Source organism: Phycodurus eques, chromosome 1 (genome assembly GCF_024500275.1).
Source record: "Phycodurus eques isolate BA_2022a chromosome 1, UOR_Pequ_1.1, whole genome shotgun sequence".
Taxonomy (NCBI): domain Eukaryota; kingdom Metazoa; phylum Chordata; class Actinopteri; order Syngnathiformes; family Syngnathidae; genus Phycodurus; species Phycodurus eques.
In genome coordinates, this window is record NC_084525.1 from 27,605,949 (window position 1) to 27,627,893 (window position 21,945).

Here is a 21,945-nt window from a genome sequence, read left to right on the forward strand (position 1 = left end):
ACCTGCAAGTTAGAGCAAAAGATCGGCCTCTTGACTACTCATATCTCGAAAAACTCGCAATCGGTCATTTTTTGACGACGACTTACTTTTACTCCATTCATTTGAAAACAGAACTGTATTTTCAACCCCTGACTTTTTCAAAGTCAAAAACGATTATTTTTTTTCTTTAAGCTTAAAAACCTTCAGCTTTTGGTGCTCAAAAACTGTCAAATCTGAAAAACATGTTTCAAGTGGGTAATTTTCGTTTTTGGTGGGTCAGAACATATTTTCTTAACAAAAGCCTGATGCCATAGCTATCAAAATTGGCAATGCATTACCAATAATTGACAGTAAAAATTAATTTCGACTTTTTTTTATTATTGTTACATTTATGAGGACCAACATGCATATGCAGCAAGCAGTTCACAGTAAGCAGGCAACGGAAGACGCTATAGTAACAATAGCAGTATTTATTTATATTGTATTATTCCTTATTAAGTAAAAGCAAATGAGGGCAGGGACAAACTTTGGGCAGCATTAATAATGTAAAAGATTTATGGTTTTAGTTTCATTTTTAAGTTAAAAAAACAACAACATTTACACAAAAGTATATGGCGCCCTCTTGTGGCAGTAAGGTAAACACCAGACAATTTCCTTTTCTTTTATTAAATGTCATTGCACATTCTGTCGCTTCAGGCATACTGCAGTCACAACACCCTCTTGGTATACTGAAATGATTGGACTCCATAGAGCTTTTACATAGTGACATAAACATTTTCATATAGGAGTACATTAGTGACACACAAACATCCTCATTTAAACCTGAACAATTTCATTTATAGCTGATATTTGAGGGCTAAGTCTAATAAATTAGCTTATGTCCCTCTAGCATGAGACATCACACACACACACACACACACACACACACAGACTTGCAGACATTTCCTCTTAAATGTATGAAAGCCTTAACATTATTTCGGCCACATTCAATCCTTAGCCCATGGTCCTCTGGAAATGTATTATTATCACTATTGTTATTATTGTAAGATAGCTTTACAGCCCCAAATACAACAACCACATGTTTGCACAGTTCCCAGTGTGTTTAACCAATTTAGGCAGAAGCAGTCGAAAAGGCACTCGCTGTCCTTCTCGAAGCACATTGACGTTAAGTTCCTCCACAGCAGAGTTTACCTGAAGCATTGGAGGCGTTGAGTGGATTGAATAAGAGCTTCTTTTTTTAAAATTCTCACAATGCAATGAATCTACACAGCATGACGTTATAGACTAAGACATGTCAGTTGATTATATACAATAATCAAGTACGTGGAGTGGAGCGGTCCAGGCGCCATAGTGTAATTCGTATTGTAAAGAAAGTTGAAATCGGGAAAATTGAAATTCCAGTTTTCCTGTATTTGTTGACATTCTTGGAAATTTTTAATAAAATATAGAAGATGAAAAAAAATACTAAAAAATAAATAGTTAATTTATCATCAGAATATTTCGTCACTGATTAACTGATAGATGTCCAATTTTGACAAAGGTGACCAATTTCCTGTGATAGTCCATTATTTTTTTCTGATAGGGCATTCCAACCTTTTAACAAAAAAGAAAATGTAGCTTTGGAATTTCCATTTTCCAGATGTGTATATATTATATATATATTTAACTTTAGTATACTGCCAGGAGACAGCGCGTCTGGTTTTATTTGTAGTTGAAGAACCCGGATGCTTTGGCCTGAGGAGCCATCAGCATACTAGCTTGGTTCTTGTGTGTGATGTGAATCTGAAACACAACACAAACATTTCATTAAAATAAAATGTAAAAAAAAAAGATTAAGAATAGCAATTATAATCCCCACCGAGCTATCTTAAAAATCCAAGCGTGATTTGTACGTACCGTGCAGGGCGGCTGCATCCACGGCTCTCCATCGATCTGCATCGGCAACGCTTTCTTGGTCCTGAGTGGAAACAAACAAATGTCATTCTCTCTGCCATGCATCAGCGCCAGAAAGAGTGGTTTTGTCTTGGCCATTTGTTAGAGAGTTAGCAGAATTACAAAAAAACTACACAACCAATTTCCATGAAACCTTGTGGCATACAACATGTACAGTGAGAATTCAACATCCAAAGCATTCCGCTCTACTCCGGGCTAATCTTGTTTGAACAGTAGAACGCGGCGAATGTCACATCCTGAGGATTGTCTCAATGCATTTCCCGTATTTTCCTCACCTGATGATGAGCTGCGCTGTCTTCGCCAGCCTCACGGCGCTCTTCAGGCCCGTGTAAATTTGGCCCATCTCCATGGCACCCTCCAAGCCGACCACCTCCAGTCTACGGTCGCTCAAATCTGGAGACAGACACAAGAAAAAAATTGCACGTGTCAAGGTAGGCAAGGTAGCAAGCTCTTTTCTTCACTCAGGTAAGTCTTTGTGGTAGCACGGTGACCTTGTGGTTGGCACATGTGTTTTACACCTCTGAGCTTTGGGTTTCGAATCTCAGCTCCGGCCTTCGTGTGTGGCTTTTGCATGTTCTCTCTGCGCTTGTAGGTATTTGTTTTAAATAATAATAGTTTTCAGAACAGCTACTTCCAGTCGAAATGCTAGCATCATCCATCTATGGAGAAGGCGCCAAAATTTAAATGTGTGGACACTGCTTGGAAGATGAACTATTGTCATGTTTTTTGTTACTATTGTACATATACTGTATGAAATAATTTGCTTTCGAAGCAGTCCACAAGTAACATTGCAGAACAGTGTAGCAGATGACTTTGTGAATGAGGGAGGCATGAAAATAACACTGGTCAACAACAAATCTATCGTATGCAATTTTTTAAAACTGATTTAGGACAGTTTTGATGCGCTGAGTCCAAACATCGCATTGGTTTTGCTCATTTAGGTCAACTTTTTGAACTAAAACCACGTTATTGTTTACATGTACAGGTATTTTCCCTTTAGAGGTTCAAATAAACTGAGGTTCATGCCCTGAATTTTGAACAATGATGAAGTAACATTCAATTTACAGGTACTTACTTTTATCAGTGTCTGCTATTCAATTTACAGTAACCAAAGTTTGTAACATTTAATTAATAAACTGTTAACAACTTGGCATAAAAACCTGACCCGAACAAGTGAGACCGATGTCATTTTCGTATCCAGCGATGTAAAATTGTCCTAAATCAGTTGAAAAAAACAGACAACTATAAAATATTTTTTGTAACCCAGTGTAATGTAGCACACAGGCCACAACATTAGGTACACATATACGATCTAGCTATAACAATAGAAGAGCGGTATCAAAAACTGCCCTTTACAAAGATATCCTGGCACTCAGACACTGTCAAGCATTCTTTCAACATCATTATTATTGTGGTTATACATTATGCATCATACTGAGAGCTGATTCTAATATTTTGGTTACCTTTTGCTGCCACACAAGAGGGTCAAAATACTCGAATGATTGTAACTATGGTTCTACAACTATGATAATAAACATCCTGTTAAATGAATACTGCCTGACCATCATGACTGTTGGTTGATTTGTTAGTTATCTACACATCCCTCCTTTCACCAGAATGTGAGTGCGAAGAGTCCCATCCTTTACTCTTTAGGTTAACTCCATGAACCAGAATGTAGCCTGCTCACCAACATGTGGAGAGACAAATGACAATAATATGGCACTCCATGATCTGGTCACCATCTTCCTTTTAATTCATTTAAACATGTCTTCACGTAACTTTGACATGGCACAATGCATGTCCATATAGTGACTGATTCATAGATTTGTGTGAGAAGTTGCTTACGAGTTGACCACACTAGGCCTTCAAGCCATTTTATGGTCCTTTGCTGCCATCTATTGGCTGTATTTCAGGTAGTGGTTGCAAAAATGCGACATTGCCACCTATTTTTGTAAAGGCGGAAAAAAAATGGATTTCATTACATTATGCACCGGTAGCATGGTGAAATAGCGGTTAGCATATCTGCTTCACAGTTATGAGATTTGGGGTTCAAAGCTTTGCTCCAGCCTCCTTATGTGGAGTTTGCATCTCCCTCTTGTGTTTGCACGGGGTTTCTCCAGGTACTTTGGCTTCCTTGCACGTTCTAAAAACATTCATGTTTCATTGAAGAACCTAAATTGTCCGCAGGTGTGAGTGTGAATGGTTGTTTGTGCCCAGCGACTGGCTGGCGATCAGTCCAGGGTCAAAGTCAGCCGGGATAGGCTCTAGATTGTGCGACTGTAGCTAATGTTGTGTCCTGTCGGTGTACATTACTATTCTGTTCTTCTGCTTTGACCTGCAAGAGTTCAAATACCTTGGCCGGTCACTTTCAGGATTTCTGGGTCCACGATCACGTCAAGCTCGTCCTGACCAGTCAGCCCCTTAACGTCCACCTTCTTGGTCTCACCCCAGAGGTTGGACCCGCCGTGCATGCTGGGAATGTTTAGGACAGCAATACCCTCCAGAGACAGGCTGCTGAGATCCAGAGGAGTGCCGCAGCACTGGGGATGGAACACAACATGAAGAAAAGCGTTGTTGTTGTTGTGTTATTGCGGTCTCACCTCTATCGTTAGACTTTCGTTCAGTTTCTTGCAGGAAGCTGAGATAGTCTCTGAGGTGGCAAATTCAAAATACCACAGCTTGTTCTTCATCCTGCACGCAAGAAAATCACACTTGAGGTTTGTAGATCGGGATATTCTCTAAAATGTCGTCCAATCCATACCTGCTGTTAAATTTTTGAGGATGTTTCTCCCTCATGGTGTGAAAGCGGTGTGCGATGGAAGCGTCCTGTCGGCGTAACGAACACCCGTCAGCGAGCCACAAAGAGACACGGACATCGCTGTGAAGACTCACCACTCCGATGGAGAAGTAATTGTTGATGATTTCATATGGCACAGGGTCGCCCTTCTCTTCACCCTCCTCCGTGATGACCTGCACACTCCAGCGGTCCATCAGAACCTGAGAGCTCCCCTCGATGTCCTTCAGGATCCTATTCAGGTCCTCACCGTCGTATCCTGAGGGGGTAAAAAACGGTGAAGTGTGCTCAGGTGAGACAAAACATTTGCTCAAGTTCCTCTCAATCCTGTTTTGACTTTGGACTGTTTGTGTCAGGGCTGCTGTTTCAGCACCCTGAGTCCAGCTCGTGTGTGTTTGCAGGATTGACGTGTTGGAGTCTAGGACCTGCACCTTGTCATCCTAATTACACCTGACTGCTCTTAAGACGCTGTGGGACTCCAACTCGTCGCCAGACTATCAACGCTCTACGTCAAGTTCATAGCCTAGCCACCTTGCCTATCTTTTTGCTTCCTGAAGACGTAGTGAGTTACCTCTACCTAATTCTTGTTCTTTGTCCCCGGTCTGCCATCTGCCCTTGCTCCCTGCAAACCAGTGCTAATCTCTTGCGACCCACCGACAACACGGACTCCTACCCTGCCAGACCGGTCCTCGTTGGAACCCTGCCAATCCCGGATTTAGTTCTCTGAGTTCCTTTGTTCGCTTCCAAGCTGCCATAAACCCTTATTCACAAACTCACCTCCCTGTCCTCTCTGCATCGGGTTCCAACTTGCAACCTGAATCCCGACAGCAATAGTCTGGCCTGTCATGGACCCAGCGGAGACGGATCCCCTTCGCCAAACAGTTACCGGACAGAGCATGCTTTTGAAGCAACACGACCAAGCCCTCATCCTGCTGATTCAAAAGGTACGTGATTTCTCACAAGCGCTCACATTCCTCCAAAATCAATTTGCCACACTCCAACCTTGCGCACAGCCGCCTGCTGCAGCATCCACCGCTCCCACTGCCCCCCTCACCCACGTAATGCGTGAACCATACGTACCCGCACCAGCCCCTTACGACGACAATCTAGGCTCTTGTCGCGGCTTTTTGGTCCAGTGTTCACTTGTGTTTGAACAGCAACCGCAGTCGTACTCCACCGACAACGCTAAAATTTCATACCTCATCGGCTGTCTCCGGGGTACAGTGTCTGTGCGTCATACTCTTCTTTTTCCATGGAGATGAAGAAGATTTTTGACCACCCGGTGCGCGGGAGGGAGGCCGCTAAACGGCTGATGTCACTCCGACAGGACTCTCGCAGTGTGGCTGAATTTACGATCACTTTTCGGACTTTCGCTGCTGAGAGTAACTTTAATGATGAGGCGCTACAGGAAGTTTTTCGGGGGGCCCTAAATGGGTCTGTTAAAGATGAGTTGGCCTCCAGGGATGAGCTAAACTCCCTCGATCAGCTGATTGATTTTTCTATCAGACTGGATTGTCGTCTCCGTGAGCAGCGGAGGGAACACAACTCAAGGTCATAGACTCCGCTTACCCCGCTTCCTTCTCCACAGCACTCCACTCTCAAATCTTCTTTTGAGCCGCAGACTTCGTCACCAGCTCCGCTTCCCGAGATCGGTGAACCCATGCAACTTGGCCGAGCAAAACTCTCAGATTTGGAGAAAACACGCGGGAGAACCTCTAATCTGTGCTTGTATTGTGGAGAGGCGGGCCACTACATCGCAAACTGTCCCACACATCCATCAAACTGGCAGACTCTCCAATAAAGGAGGAGTTGGTGAGTCAGAATGCAAGTTCATCCTCTTCTGTCCGTTTTCAGATCTCTGCTACCATCTGCTGGAATGATCTGTCTCTGCCCGTTTTAGCCCTAGTAGACTCTGGAACTGACGAGAATATCATTGACCACCGCCTAGTTAAACAGATGGGAATTCATCTACAGGCTCTGATCACCCATATCCAGCAAGAGACTGCTGCAGAGACTGCTATCAGGTAACCATCTTGAGACATAAGTTTCCATGTTTTGCCTGGTCTTCAAGTTCCAATCGTGCTTGGCTTGCCTCGGCTGAGGCTCCATAACCCCATCATTTTCTGTCATGAGAACCGCTTGGGATCTGCTGCGGTGCCCCCAAGTGGCCAAAGTCAGAGTAAATCCCCTGACCTATCAGGTGTCCCCTCAATTTACCATGACCTAGCTCCAGTGTTCAGCAAACACCATGCCACCTCTCTACCCCCACACAGGCCTTACGATTGCCCTATTGAACTACAGGCCGGTGCACCGCTACCTAGCAGCCGTCTTTTTAACATCTCTCGTCCAGAGTGGGAGGCCATGGAGACCTACATGAACAAGTCATTGGTCGCAGGTATTATCCGGCCCTCCTCTTCACCGGTGGGGGCAGGCTTCTTTTTTTGTGGACAAAAAAGACAACACACTCCGTCCATGTGTGGACTATCGTGGCCTTAATAACATCACCATTAAGAATAAGTACCCCTTGCCCCTGATTGACTCTGCCCTTTCCCCCCTTCACGGGGCAACAGTTTTCACCAAGTTGAATCTGTGCCAAGCCCACCACCTTGTCCGCATTCGAGAGGGAGACGATTGGAAGACAGCTTTTAACACCCATAGAGGGCACTCCAAGTACCTCGTAATGCCTTTCGGCCTGACCAATGCCTCTGCTGTCTTCCAGGCACTAATCAATGACGTCCTACGTGACATGATCAGAAATGTGTTTTTGTGTACGTGGATGACATCCAGGTTTTCTCCCGTTCCGTCGCAGATCATGAACGACATGTTCGACAAGTACTTCAGAGACTCCTTGAGAACAAGCTCTTTGTTAAAGTGGGAATGTGTGAGTTCCATGTTCCAAAGACCACCTTTTTGGGTTACGTCATTGCTGAGGGGCACCTTCAAATGAACCCAGCCAAGGTAGCTGCAGTCACTGAGTGGCCGACGCCATCCACAAGAAAGGAGCTGCAGCGATTCCTTGGCTCCGCCAACTTTCACCGGCGGTTCATTCTGAACTACAGTCAGGTGGCAGCACCCCTCACTGCGCTCACATCAACCCTAACGTCCTTCCAATGGTCTGAGAAGGCCGACATGGCCTTCTGTGAGCTAAAGAAACTTTTTTCCTCAGCTCCTATCCTCGTTCATCCGGATCCACAGAGGCAGTTCATAGTTGAGGTCGATGCATCAGAGGCGGGGGTTGGTGCGGTGCTGTCTCTGTGATCCCAGACTGATGCTAAGGTCCACCCTTGCGCCTTCTTTTCTTGCAAGTTGTCTCACGTGGAGAAAAATTATGGGATCGGAGACCAGGAGCTCTTGGGAGTGAAGATGGCATTGGAGGAATGGTGGCATTTCCCGGAAGGTGCCGAACACCCATTCATCGTGTGGACCGACCACAAGAATTTGGAATACATCCGCTCGACCTTAGTCGCACATCGCCCTGGACTTTGTTTCTGGGCGTCCCCCGTCAAATGGGAACACAGTCATTCTCACTGTGGTGGACAGGTTTTCCAAAGCAGCACACTTCCTGGTACTTTCCAAGCTTCCAGCTGCCAAGGAGGCTGCCGACCTGTTGGTCCAGCACGTTTTCCGCCTGCATGGCATGCCATCGGACATAGTCTCTGACAGGGGCCCCCAATTCACCCCTTCAGGTTTGGAGAGCGCTTTGCACAGCGCTTGGTATAGGTGTTAGTCTATAACGGCCAATGTGAGCGCACCAATCAACAGCTGGAGACGGCGCTCCGTTGCATATCCCAGTCTGGTCCCGCTTCATGGAGCACCCACCTTGCCTGGGTTGAGTATGCCCATAATTCGCTGCCCAGCACCTCCTTGGCCATGTCCCCTTTTCAATGCTCCTTAGGCTACCAACCTCCACTGTTCCCATCGCAGGAGCCTGAGCTTGTAGTCCCTTCAGTGCAGGCCCACATACGCCGTTGCTCCAAGGTCTGGAAGCTGGCCCGCGCTGCCCTTCTCCGGTCCTCTGCTTTGTCTCAGGTACAAGCCAACCGTCGCCGCATCCCTGAGCCCGCTTACACGGTTGGTCAAGAAAGTGTGGCTCAGTACGAAGCATCTATCACTTAAGGCTGAATCCAAAAAACATTCCCCCTGTTTCATTGGCCCCTATGAGATTGTGGCTGTGGTAACTCCATGTGCTTCCAGAAGACCTAGTGAGTTACCTCTACACGGCCCACCGACAACACGGACTCCTACCCTGCCAGACCGGTCCTTGTTGGAATCCTGCCAATTCCGGATTTAGTTCTCGGAGTTCCTTTGTTCACTTCCAAGCTGCAATAAACTCACCTCCCTGTCCTCTCTTTATCTGGGTCCAACTTGCAACCTGAATCCTGACAGTTTTCTTTTTGAATTTGGAAATATAGTGATGTTGGACAACATAGTGAGCTAGTGGTTAGGATGTCTGCGTCACAGTTCTGACGTTTGGGGCTAGAATATCAGCTCTGGCCTTCCTGTGTGGAGTTGGCATGTTCTTCCTGTACTTCCTCTCCCACATTCCAAAAACTCTCCCACATTCCAAAAACACACATTTTAGGATTCATTGAAGACTAAATTGTCTATAGGTGTAAATGTGAGTGTCAATGCTTGTTTCTCTAAATGTGCCCTGTGACTGTACCCCGCCTCCTGCCCAAAGTCAGCTGGGTAGGCGCCAGTTCACCCGTGACCCTAATGAGGACAAGTGCTATTGAATATGGATGAATGTTTATTTTTTTCCAACAAGAATGTACTCTGAATTCACACAAGCACGGAGAGAACATGCAAACTCCAGACATGCTAACCACCATTCCACTGTGCTGCCCACTTTAATTCCATCCGTCCATCCATTGTTTGTACCCCTTCTATAACTAGGCTCACGGGTGAGTAGCCAAGAGGCAAGAGGTTCTACTGAGTATTACTCTAGTTTGCTCCTGTTTCTTCAAGTGTGTTGTTGCTGATGGGAATCTGGCTGTTGCTGAAACTTATCATTTTCCATTCTATAGTTGGTTCTCACCTCCTCCCCACCGCAGGCAACGCGCGAGGTCATTTCCTGTGCCTAGAGGAAGTACGGCAACTGGCGGCCGCACCAGCAGACCGGCTTTGTCTGATTGGGTAAGAGAAGTAGGAGGAGACATAAGAGAAGAAGTTTTGCAGAAAACCGAGCACGTGTGACCTTTGACAATGTGGTGCAAATCCAAATGAGAATTTTTGGCCTTGGCAGAGGTTTGTGCTCTACTGGGTATCCATTTGCAAGTGATTTTGGACATCCAGCTTACCAATGGCGTCCAGAATCCAGCCGACTGTGCCGTCTCCGCCACATACCAGGATCCTGTATTCCTGAAGGTTTCTGAAGAAACTCAGGCTGATCAAAAGACAACAACAACTTAATGTGGATGTAAACACAACAGCACACACAGAAGGTTACACCTACTGCATTTTAGGTTCATCTTGAAATTTTACCCAAAAGCCCAATATGTCCAACTTTTAGTGAGTAGTGTAAGTCACAAACAGTGGTTGTTTGTGTGTGTTCACATCATGTTCTCTGGTAGCAGCCACTCACCCTGCGGTTGGGCCACCATTGGAGAGGTTGTACACCTGCCGAGGGTTGAGCAAATACTGAAACTTACGCAGGACCCTGAAATGCACGAAAACAAACTTAAAAGGTGCATGACTATATAAATTAATTGTTAGCTGCTGAGGTTTTTTGGTTTGTTTTTTACTTGCGCTTAGTTAAGGTAAATTATTTGTATCATCCCCATTTAAACTCATTCTTAGTCAAGCTTTTTAGATACTTTAGATTTATAATGCTTACTCCCTTCCAAAGGTATTGGAACAGTGAGGCCAGTCCCTTCATTGGTCCTGTAGACTGAAAACAGTTGGGTTTAACGTCAAAAAATTTATATGAGCGAAGAGGTCAACAGTTCAGCTGGATTTGATACAGAACACTTTTTTTTAAATCCACCAATTATTATGTGAGCTAAATTATTGGAACACAAGACTGTCTGGTCTCTGGTCTCTTTTGTTGCCCTGGTGTGTCCTATTACATTGATCTTTCAAACAATAAATAGCACTGAATGTCCACACTCAGTTTCTGATAAACTAACAGCGAAACTGAGAAACGGTGGAAAATATATCAAAGCCATCATCACACAAACATTGGGCATAACCAATACAACTATTCCAATGGTATGTCCTGACACGGTTTTTCCCCAATTTAGTTTCTATTGATTTGCAATGATTCATACTTTGAGCATTTAAATAACTTATGATTCATTTTACTTGCTGTAAGACAAATGCTTGATTCACTTATTTTTAACTTTTAATTGTAATGTATGATTGATTCACAGTTCTTTCAAGGCAAGTTTTGAGCTAATTTATCTACAATCTCTCAGTTGTTTTAATCATGTGGAACAATTTGTTTTACACGTCTATATGAAAGGTGCTTAAAATGCATCAAAATGTCTCGATCAATGAATGACTGTGTTTGGTATCGAAGCTCACCTTTCCCCCTGCTTGCCCCCACTTTTGGGATTGACAAAAACAAGAAGAGGGTGGGTATTTGGCACGGGGCTGATCTGTCACAAAAATGAATAACAAAGTGGACATTTGTGTCATTCTAATAATTTCGATTGATTTCAAGTACTTACCTCAAGAATTTGTCCATCAGGAGTTGTGTTGAGCTCAGCGTCGTCAGCAGCACAACCGTTTGATCGTTCCTTCATTCAGAAAAGAACACAGCATATCGATCTATCAATCTATCGATCGATCGATCTATGTATCCATTCAATACACCCATCCAATCCATCCGTCCACCCACCTTGATGACAGGATAGACGGCCCATGGAGGAAGGATGTGGTCTCGGAGTGGGCCGCACGTACAGTCGCTCAGCTCTTCGTCTGCGCACGCATCGTGGCGCTGGAAAGCGGAGCACAATCTCAAACGGGAAAACAAAAGCGGGAAACATTCCTGGACTTGGATCATTAAAATCAAACCAAAGTTACATGGGAATCTAATCTTAAAGGGGACACATTATGGAAAATGTACTTTTTAATGTCTTGTAAACAAATACTGTATTTGTTTCTCTGTAGAGCCTGCTCAACCACCAAGCGTGGAACTAACAAAATCAAGTAAATCTTTCGTTTTTTACTTATTTCTGAAAATGTGTCTGTGAGCAAGCACTCCTTCCGTATTTACATAAGCGACTCCCGCACCGAGTTTTTCCACCTACGACATGATCAGCTAGGTTGGGCGAAGAGCAGCCATTTTCAAGCCACGACCAGACTACACTATCACTGAAACACTACGTCAAAGCCAAAAGGTAAGCAGAGCTGCATTGCGTTTTGTTGGATGTACAAAATAGCATTAGTTTACAGCATTAGTACTGTTGATCAGTAGATTTGTTGACGCAAGGGCGGTGGGGCTGTATGCGCCACATACACGATTCTGCACACTTTTATACAAGTGTAATTCAGCGGTTTAGTGATGCAGTGCTGACTCCACGAGGGAAAATAGAAGCCATGCTCTCAGGGCTCGCATGTGCTTCACAGTTCACATTCACTTTTTAAAATTCTGGACTTATTGTGCAGCAACCCCGAGCTCTGCCCCTGGTTGTCATGGTAACACATTTTATGTGCTTCACAGTTCACATTCACTTTTTTAAATTATGGGCTCATTGTGCAGCAACCCCGAGCTCTGCCCCTCGTTGTCAAGGTAACACATTTTACTCACCATTGACCCACCATATGAGCCTTGTCTCACTAGCATGTGACAGGGCTGCCCCTCAAAGAAATAGGCTGTTAGAAGTGTGCTATAATTGTTAAAGCATGCCAAAAGCATGTTTTGTTTAAGACACCTAGCAATTGTTTTTAATTCTATAAAATATCTGCAATTGGCTGCCAACCAGTTCAGGGTGTACCCCGCCTCCTGCCCGATGATAGCTGGGATAGGCTCCAGCTCGCCCGCGACCCTAGTGAGGAGAAGCGGCTCAGAAAATGGATAGATGGATGGATAAAATATAATAGTTCTGCTTTAAATAGTTTTGCCATAATTTCCTTTCTGTTTACCACTATTGTTAGGAGGAGAGGAAAATCAAATAACAGCAATATGTTGAATGGTTAATACTCTTTAGCAAACTACGTTTTGAGTTATAGTCATAATACAATATATACCGTAAACAAAAGTGTTAGTACATGGGCCACCTCCAGGAAGGTTAACGTGATGTAAAGGAGTTGTTCGCCCTTTGCAGCTATAAAAGCTGTCGTCGTGTTTCTGGGTGGATTTCTGGAAGGTCGCCAATCTCTGTTCTAGATCACCCCAAAGGTGCTTGATGGCCTTATTCTTCCACAACAAACTCATCCAAGCATACCTTTATGGTGCTTGCTTCGGGCACTGGGAACAGAAAAGGGCCTCTGACAGTCCATAAACTATTTATCCCAAACTAAATGAGTCATGCACAGGCCTTCCTCACCATGGAGTGGCACCACACGCAGTGTTTGCCCGTAAGGCCTTGGAAGCTCTTGATCTTCTTCTGGCACTTGTCACACTTCCTCGATTCGCAGTTCCCACTCACCCAGTCATGCGCTGAAACCTGAAAAATGAGAGTCTCATTTGTAATCACGAGAGCAATGGAAAAAAAAAAATCCCACACACCCCCATAAGGCTGGCACAAAGAAAGCAGCGCACCCCTGTTTCTTTCTTGGACTTCACATAGGTTCTGGCACAGGGGGCTGGGTTCCTGTTAGCGCAGCGGCCGTGGACTGTGTACTTGCAGCCTGTAGATCAGAGGTGGCAAAAGTACTCACATTATACTTGGGTAGACTACAAACGTGTAAAAAAAAAAGACTGGTAAAAGCAGAAACATTGATTCAACTCCTGTACTTTAGTAAAAGTAAAAACATACAGGCTATGAAATGTAATAAAAGGTCCAAATTACATGACATTTCGCAACGTATGCAAGATAATCTGGGTTGGAAATACCCAGGATGCCCTTTTTCAAGCAATCTGAGTTGGTATTTTATGCCTGGCAACTGAAATGGCCGGATTTCTCATTAATATTCAATAAAAAAAAAAGCTACTCGTGGATTTGATGGCTGTTATTGTTAATTTAAATATGGAAAACTGCTTTGCTCTGATTGGTTCTTGGCGATATCACGGCGTCTCATCGCTTGTGGAAGTCAAGCGTTCATAGTGACGTCACGTTTGGATCCTTCTATGTGGAGTGTGAAGTAGAATTCCCCAAGCGTTGGCTTGTTGACCCACTAACGGGGAACGTGATCTGAAAGGGGATGTGGGTGAAAATTAAAACAATGGGGGATATTTTGAGGTTTAGGCTTGTCCTCCACTCCCATTTACTTGAACATAGCCAGCGCATGATGTTCATTGTCTGACCACAAGCTTCGCTATGTCATCCACATGAGCATGAGCCATCGGTATAGGCTCCAGCTCACCTATACCTGTGACCCGAATGAGGCCAAAATATGCAAACGGGACAAGACAAAAGGAAAAGGAGAAGAAGACTCAAGTGTAGTTCCCACCACTGCTGTCGATAAGTCACCATATTCCGTGTTCACACACGCTCCAGTTGTGTGGATGGAGGCAGTCGCCCCTTACTCACAGGTGCAGCACAAGCCTTGCTTCCTGAGACCCAGCAGCATGCAGTGACACACGTTGCAGTAAACAGGCTTGTTGAAATGTTTCATTCTCCACAGGTGCTGTCCGTCTGTCTGGGTCATCTGGTAAATGGCAAACACAGAAAAAGTTTTGTCGTCAAGGTTTAGTTAGACTGACAATTAACAGTGGTTAACTATCTTTTTTAGTCTTGTATTACAAGAATGTAAAAATATTTGATGGGTGAAGATATCTAACATTTCTTTCTTTAATTTGCATTTTTATAGCTGTAACAACCAGTCATTGATGGTTTCGTGGTACATTCGCTTCCCTTGGGTCCAGACAGCGTGGGTTCCGTTACCACTCAGTAATGTCATGAATGTGAGAGTGAATGACTTTTGCCCAAAGTCAGCTGGTATAGGCTCCAGCTCACCTGTGACCCTAATGAGGTCAAGCACTATAGAAAATGGATAGATGGATGGATGCTTATTACTACTCTGAATATAATTATGTGACCTCAACAGGGTAAGTGGCAGAAATAAATTCCATCCATCCATTTTCTACCGCTTATCTGAGGTCGGGTCGCGGGGGCAGTAGCTTTAGCAGGGACGCCCAGACTTCCCTCTCCCCAGCCACTTCATCCAGCTCTTCCGGGGGGATCCCGAGGCGTTCCCAGGCCAGCCGAAGGATGTAGTCTCTCCAGCGTGTCCTGGGTCGTCCCCGGGGTCTCCTCCCGGTGGGATGTGCCCGTAACACCTAACCAGGGAGGCGTCCGGGAGGCATCCGAATCAGATGCCCCAGCCACCTCATCTGGCTCCTCTCGATCTGGAGGAGCAGCAGCGCCTCTACTCTGAGATCCTCCCGGATGACCGAGCTTCTCACCCTATCTCTAAGGGAGACACCCAGCGGAGGAAACTCATTTCGGCCGCTTGTATCCTGGATCTTGTTCTTTCGGTCACGACCCACAGCTCATGACCATAGGTGAGGGTAGGAACGTAGATCGACCGGTAAATCGAGCGCTTCGCCTTTCGGCTTAGCTCCTTCTTTACCACAACGGACCGATACAAACTCTCACTGCAGACGCTGCACCGATCCGCCTGTCGATTTCCCGTTCCATTCTTCCCTCACTCGTGAACAAGACCCCAAGACACTTGAACTCCTCCACTTGGGGCAGGATCTCATCCCCGACCTGGAGAGGGCACGCCACCCTTTTTCGACTGAGGACCGTGGTCTCGGATTTGGAGGTGATGATTCTCATCCCAGCCGCTTCACACTCCAGTGAGAGTTGGAGATCACGGCTTGATGAAGCCAACGGAACCACATCATCTGCAAAAATAAGAGATGCAATACTGAGGCCACCAAACCGGACCCCTTCTACGCCTCGACTGTGCCTAGAAATTCTGTCCATAAAAGTTATGAACAGAATCGGTGACAAAGGGCAGCCTTGGCGAAATCCAACCCTCACCGGAAACGAGCCCGACTTACTGCCGCCAATGCGGACCAAACTCTGACACATGTTGTACGGGGACCGAACGGCCCATATCAGGAGGTTCTGTACCCCATACTCCCGAAGCAGCCCCTACAGGAATCGCCGAGGGATGTGGTCGAACGCCTTCTCAAAGTCCACAAAACACATGTAGACTGGTTGGCGAACTCCCATGCACCCTTGAGGACCCTGCCAAGGGTGTAGAGCTAGTCCACTGTTCCACGGCCAGGACGAAAACCACACTGCTCCTCCTGAATCTGAGATTCAACTTCCCGACGGACCCTCCTCTCCAACACCCCTGAATAGACCTTACCAGGGAGCCTGAGGACTGTGATCCCCCTGTAGTTGGAACACACCCTCCGGTCCCCCTTCTTAAAAAGGGGGACCACCACACAAGTCGGCCAATCCAGAGGCAATGTCCCCGATGTCCACGCGATGTTGCACAGGGGTGTCAACCAGGACAGCCCCACAACATCCAGACCCTTTAGGAACTCCGGGCGAATCTCATCCACCCCCGGGGGCTTGCCACCGAGGAGCTTTTTAACCGCCTCGGTGACCTCAACCCCAGGGATCGGAGAGCCTGCCTCAGAAAACCCAGACTCTGCTTCCTCATGGGAAGGCGTGTCGGTGGCATTGAGGAGGTCTTCGACGTATTCTCCCCACCGACTCACAACGTCCCGAGTCAAAGTCAGCAGCGCCCCATCCCCACTATATACAGTGTTGATGGTGCACTGCTTCCACCTCCTGAGACGCCGGATGGTGGACCAGAATTTCCTCGAAGCCGCCCGGAAGACTTTTTCCATGGCCTCACCGAACTCATCCCCTGCCCGAGTTTTTGCTTCAGCGACCACCAACGCTGGTTGGCTGGTTCTGGTTGGCCAGTCGGTACCCATCAGCTGCCTCAGGAGTCCCACAGGCCAAAAAAGCTAGATAGGACTCCTTCTTCAGAAATAAATTCATAAATATTTAAAAAATTTTATCACCAAGTGGAGGATGAACTCCACGAATGTTTTGCTTTTTCTTTCACTTTTGTATTCATATAGAATATAAAATTACTTAAACGCAAATCTCAAGGTATGTTTTTATGCTGCCTGACACAAACTTATCAATTCCAGCAATACATATTGAATGCCACAAGGTGAGAAAATAGCCTGTTCACCCGCCATTATGTTTGTCATGTCTTCAAAGGGATTTTACTTTATTTTGGCTATTGTTAGCCTCATAAGTATATTTTCCTAAGTCATTTTTAACTTATTGTCACAATATGAATAAAAAATACCATTGTGCTTGCTAAGAAATTTCTCCGCATAGATCATGGTAATCCACAAAGGTTGAATTGCGTCAACCTCTTCTTTTCCTTTCGGCTTGTCCCGTTAGGGGTCGCCACGCTGTGTCATCCTTTTCCATGTAAGCCTATCTCCTGCATCTAACACCAACACCAACTGCATACATGTCTACCCTCACTACATCTATCAATCTTTTCTTTCGTCTTCCTCTAGCTCTCTTGCCTGGCAGCTCCATCCTCAATATCCATCCATCCATCCATCCATTGTCTTCCGCTTATCCGAGGTCGAGTCACAGAGGCAGTAGCTTTAGTAGGGAAGCCCAGACTTCCCTCTCCCCAGCCACTTCAACCAGCTCTTCCAGGGGCCAGCCGGGAGACATAGTCTCTCCAGCGTGTCCTGGGTCGTCCCTGGGGTCTCCTCCCAGTAGGATGTTCCCGGAACACCTCACCAGGGAGGCGTCCAGAGGCATCCTAATCAGCTGACCCAGCCACCTCATTTGGCTCCTCTCAATGCGGAGGAGTAGCAGCTCTACTCTGAGCCCCTCCCGGATGACTGAGCTTCTCACCCTATTCTTCAACATCCTTCTACTAATATACTCGCTATCTCTCCTCTGGATGTGTCCAAACCATCGCAGTCTGTCTGTCTGTCTGTCTGTCTCTCTCTCTCTCTCTCTCTCTCTCTCCCTCTCTCTCTCTCTCACTTTGTCTGCCAAACAAACTTTGTCCCTATGATGAGCTCATTTCTAATTTTATTCAACCTGGTCACTCCTAGAGCGAATCTCAACATCTTAATTTGCGCCACCTCCAGCTCTGCTTCCTGTTGTCTCTTCAGTGCAACTGTCTCTAATCCGTACATCATGGCTGGCCTCACCACTGTTTTATAAACTTTGCCCTTCATCTTAGCAGAGACTCTTCTGTCACATAACACACCTGACACCTTCCTCCACCCGTTCCAACCTGCTTGGACCCGTTTCTTCACTTCCTGACCACACTCACCATTGCTTTGGACTGTTGACCCCAAAGGTCATTCACCCTTGCTATCTATTCTCCCTCTAGCCTCACGCTTCCTCCTCCACCCCTCCCCTTCATGCACATATATTCTGATTTACTTCGGCTAATCTTCATTCTTCTCCTTTCCAGTGCATGCCTCCATCTTTCTAATTGTTCCTCCACCTGCTCCCTGTTTTCACTGGAGATCAATATGTCATCTGCGAACATCATGGTCCATTGGGATTACGGTCTAAACTCATCTGTCAGCCACTACATCACCACTGCAAACAGGAAGGGGCTCAGGGCTGATCCCTGATGCAGTCCCACCTCCACCTTAAATTCGTCTGTCACACCTACAGCACACCTCACCGATGTTCTGCTGCCCTCGTACATGTCTTGTATTATTCTAACATACTTCTCTGGCACTCCAGAACTCCGCATGCAGTACCACAGTTCCTATCTGGGTACTCTGTCATAGGCTTTCTCGAGCTCTACAAAGACACAATTTAGCTCCTTCTGACCTTCTCTGTACTTTTCCATCAACACCCTCAAGGCAAATAATGCATCTGTGGTACTCTTTCTTGGCATGAAACCATACTGTTGCTCACAAATACATCTATCCTGAGTCTAGCCTCCACTACTCTTTCCCATAACTTCATTGTGTGGCACATCAATTTTATTCCTCTATAGTTCCCACAGCTCTGCACATCACCCTTGTTCTTGAAAATGGGCACCAGCACACTTTTCCTCCATTTCTCAGGCATCTTCTCACCCGCTAGAATTCTGTTGAACAAGCTGGTCAAAAACTCCACAGCCACCTCTCCTAGAAGAGGTGGCTGTTAGAAGAGGTGGCTGCTAGAAGAGGTGGCTGTCCTCTCTCTTCCATACCGCCATTCCTGTGGCGGTATGGAAGAACCAACTCCTTTTGCATTTTTCATCCTCTTTAATGCCTTTCGAACTCCCCCCTTGTTAATCATTGCCACTTTTTGGTCCACCACACTTGCTTCTTCTACTGTTCCTTCTTTCTCATTTTCCTCATTCATCAACTCCTCAAAGTATTCTTTCCATCTATCCAGCACACTACTGGCACCAGTCAACACATTTCCATCTCTATCCTTCATCACCCTAACCTGCTGCAAATCTTTCCCATCTCAATCCCTCTGTCTGGCCAACCTGTATAGATCTTTTTCTCCTTCTTTAGTGTCCAATCTGGCATACATGTCATCATATTTCTCTTGTTTGGCCTTTGCCACCTCTAACTTCATCCTATGTCACTTCTTCATGTATTACCTTCTCTCATCAGTCCTTTCAGTGTCCCACTTCTTCTTAGCTAACTAACCTCTTTGCTTGTATGATTTCCTTTACTTTGAGGTTCCACCACCAAGTCTTCTCCCCTTTCAACCAGAAGATACACCATGTACTCTCCTGCCTGTTTCTCTGATCACCTTGGCTGTAGTGGTCCAGTCTTCTGTCTCACCTCTTCCCGAAAAGCCGCACAACAGTCTTCCTGTCTCAGCTTCCACCACATGATTATCTGCTCTGCCTTTGTCTTCTTAATCTTCCTCCCCACCACCAGTAATTTTACATACCACCATCCTGTGCTGTCTAGCCACACTCTTACCTACCACTACCTTACAGTCAGTAACTTCCTTCAGATGATATCGTCTGCAAAAGATGTAATCCACCTTAAATGCTTACTACAGCCATTTCCATGCTTTTTCCAAAGTCTAATATCACCTGTCCCTCCAAGTTCCTTTCCTTGATGCCAAACTTACCCATCACTTCTTCATTAGTCCTGTTTCCTTCACCAACGTGTCCATTACAATCTGCACCAATCACGACTCTCTCTCTGTCTGGGATGCTCAGAACTACTTCATCTAGCTCCTTCCAGAATTTCTCTTTCACCTATAGGTTGCATCCTACCTGTGGGGCATAGCCACTAATCACATTATACATAACACACTCAATTTCAAGTTTCAGCTTCATCACTCAATCTGATACTCTTTTCACCTCCAAGACATTCTTAGCTAACTCTTCCTTTAAAACAACCCCTACTCCATTTCTCTTCCCATCTATACCATGGTAAAATAATTAAAAGCCTGCCCCTTAACTTCTAGCCTTTCTGCCATTCCACCTGGTCTCCTGGACACGCAATATATCAACCTTTTTCCTAAATGTCAAACAACTCCTGAGATTTTCCTATCATAGTCCCAACATTCAAAGTCCCAACATTCAATTATAGGCTCTGTGCTTTCCTCTTCTCTTTCTGCCTAAGAACCCGCTTTCCACCTTAGACCCACAGTGGCTGAATTTCCACCGGCGCCCTGTGGGTTAACGGACGTTGTTAACCCGGGCCACGACCGATCCGGTATGGATTTTGGATGAAGGCTCATATTTGTTTGGTAAAGTTTTAAGCCGGATGCCCTTCCTGACGCAACCCTTTGCATTTATCCGGGCTTGGGACCAGCCTACAGTTTGCACTGGCTTGTACGCCCCATAGGGCTTCTGGCCTTACTGCCTTTCCACCTGGTCTCCTGGACACACAGTATATCAACCTTTCTCCTAATTATCATGTCAACCAACTCCCGACCTTTGCCTGCCAACATTCCAAATGCCAACATTCAGGTCTAGGCTCTGTGCTTTCCTCTTCTCTTTCTGCCTAAGAACCCGCTTTAAACCTCTCCGTCATCTTCGACCCACAGTAGCTGAATTTCAACCGGCGCCTTGTAGGTTGATGGCGCTGGCGGCGGACGTTGTCAACCCAGGCCGCGACCGATCTGGTGTGGAATTCTTTGGATGAGCACTCATATTTGTTTGGCAAAGTTTAAAGCTGGATGCCCTTCCTGACGCATTTATCCGAAGTTGGGACCGGCCTACAGTTTGCACTGGCTTGTCCCTACCTCCCCCCCATAGGGCTGCATTTTGAGGGAACTGGAACTCTTCTTATTTGTTGAACTTGTGTTTTACTTTTTTTTGTTTTACAGTGGTTTACGACACCACACATAGATTTTCTTCTGATTTGTGCATGTTTTTTTTTTTAAATATTGTATTCTAATCCTGTATTTTATTAAAAGTTTGACCATTTAGTTGGTCAAAGCATTAAAATAGTATGCTTTGTACAGCCACTGAAGTAACACCACTTTTACATTCATCTCAGAAAACTTATTCCATAAAGTTCAGTTCAGTTCAGTTCAGTTCAGTTGAGCTTATGTTCCCAATGCTTTGCAGTTTGGTAACAACACAACTCCTTTCATAACAGAAGTGGTCCACATTTCACACCAACTCATGGCGAGCCTCGCACTAATGACATTGCTGATTATTGCAGAATGTGTCATGGTGTCCTGCACAGCACAGCACATTCACATCAGCACCCTAATCTTCTCAAATTGTCCACACAAGATTATGAGGTTGCTTTCAATTTGTTAAGAGGGACACAAGTGCTTTTATCCAAATTACATGCGAAAATGCTTTTTTTGTTTTTGTTTCCTGCAGCAGGTGAATCAATCTCCTTTCCTGGCTTTAAATGTCTATCAATAGCCTAAGAAAGGCCGGAGAGCTGTTGGTAGCAGCAATAAAAGCGTTCACGTAATTTACCTTCAGGCCGAGTAGGACTAGCAGGGGGACGTTGTTCATGCCTCCTTCCACCCACTCCTCCAGAGACACAGTACCGCTGCTGTCAGCATCTATCGCTGTCATCATGTCCTTGAGAACCTGCGGGAATCTCTCTGTTATCTTCTGACCTCCAAACAGGTTTCTCAACTTTGGGAAAGGTGTCGGGTTTTTGTGGTTGTTGTGTGCGAAGCTAATCAGTTTACAAACCACTTGGC

At 45.6% G+C, this 21,945-nt stretch overlaps 1 protein-coding gene across 2 annotated transcripts in view; it reads right to left on the reverse strand.

Moving 5' to 3' along the window:
- Positions 1-342: 342 nt before the first annotated feature.
- The window catches only part of dgkaa (diacylglycerol kinase, alpha a), a 45,143-nt gene continuing 23,540 nt past the window's right edge, over positions 343-21,945 (reverse strand). For both annotated transcript variants that reach the window (XM_061685747.1, XM_061685756.1), the window contains exons 8-24: positions 21,713-21,829; positions 14,365-14,482; positions 13,434-13,522; positions 13,219-13,338; positions 11,568-11,666; positions 11,398-11,466; positions 11,252-11,325; positions 10,311-10,385; positions 10,027-10,112; positions 9,765-9,854; positions 4,825-4,985; positions 4,694-4,758; positions 4,533-4,623; positions 4,286-4,472; positions 2,208-2,325; positions 1,876-1,936; positions 343-1,761 (exon numbers count right to left, since the gene is read on the reverse strand). In XM_061685747.1, coding sequence (XP_061541731.1) covers positions 1,681-1,761; positions 1,876-1,936; positions 2,208-2,325; positions 4,286-4,472; positions 4,533-4,623; positions 4,694-4,758; positions 4,825-4,985; positions 9,765-9,854; positions 10,027-10,112; positions 10,311-10,385; positions 11,252-11,325; positions 11,398-11,466; positions 11,568-11,666; positions 13,219-13,338; positions 13,434-13,522; positions 14,365-14,482; positions 21,713-21,829 — 1,701 coding nt within the window. In that variant the 3' untranslated portion in view covers positions 343-1,680. The remainder of the gene's footprint in view (positions 1,762-1,875; positions 1,937-2,207; positions 2,326-4,285; positions 4,473-4,532; positions 4,624-4,693; positions 4,759-4,824; positions 4,986-9,764; positions 9,855-10,026; positions 10,113-10,310; positions 10,386-11,251; positions 11,326-11,397; positions 11,467-11,567; positions 11,667-13,218; positions 13,339-13,433; positions 13,523-14,364; positions 14,483-21,712; positions 21,830-21,945) is intronic.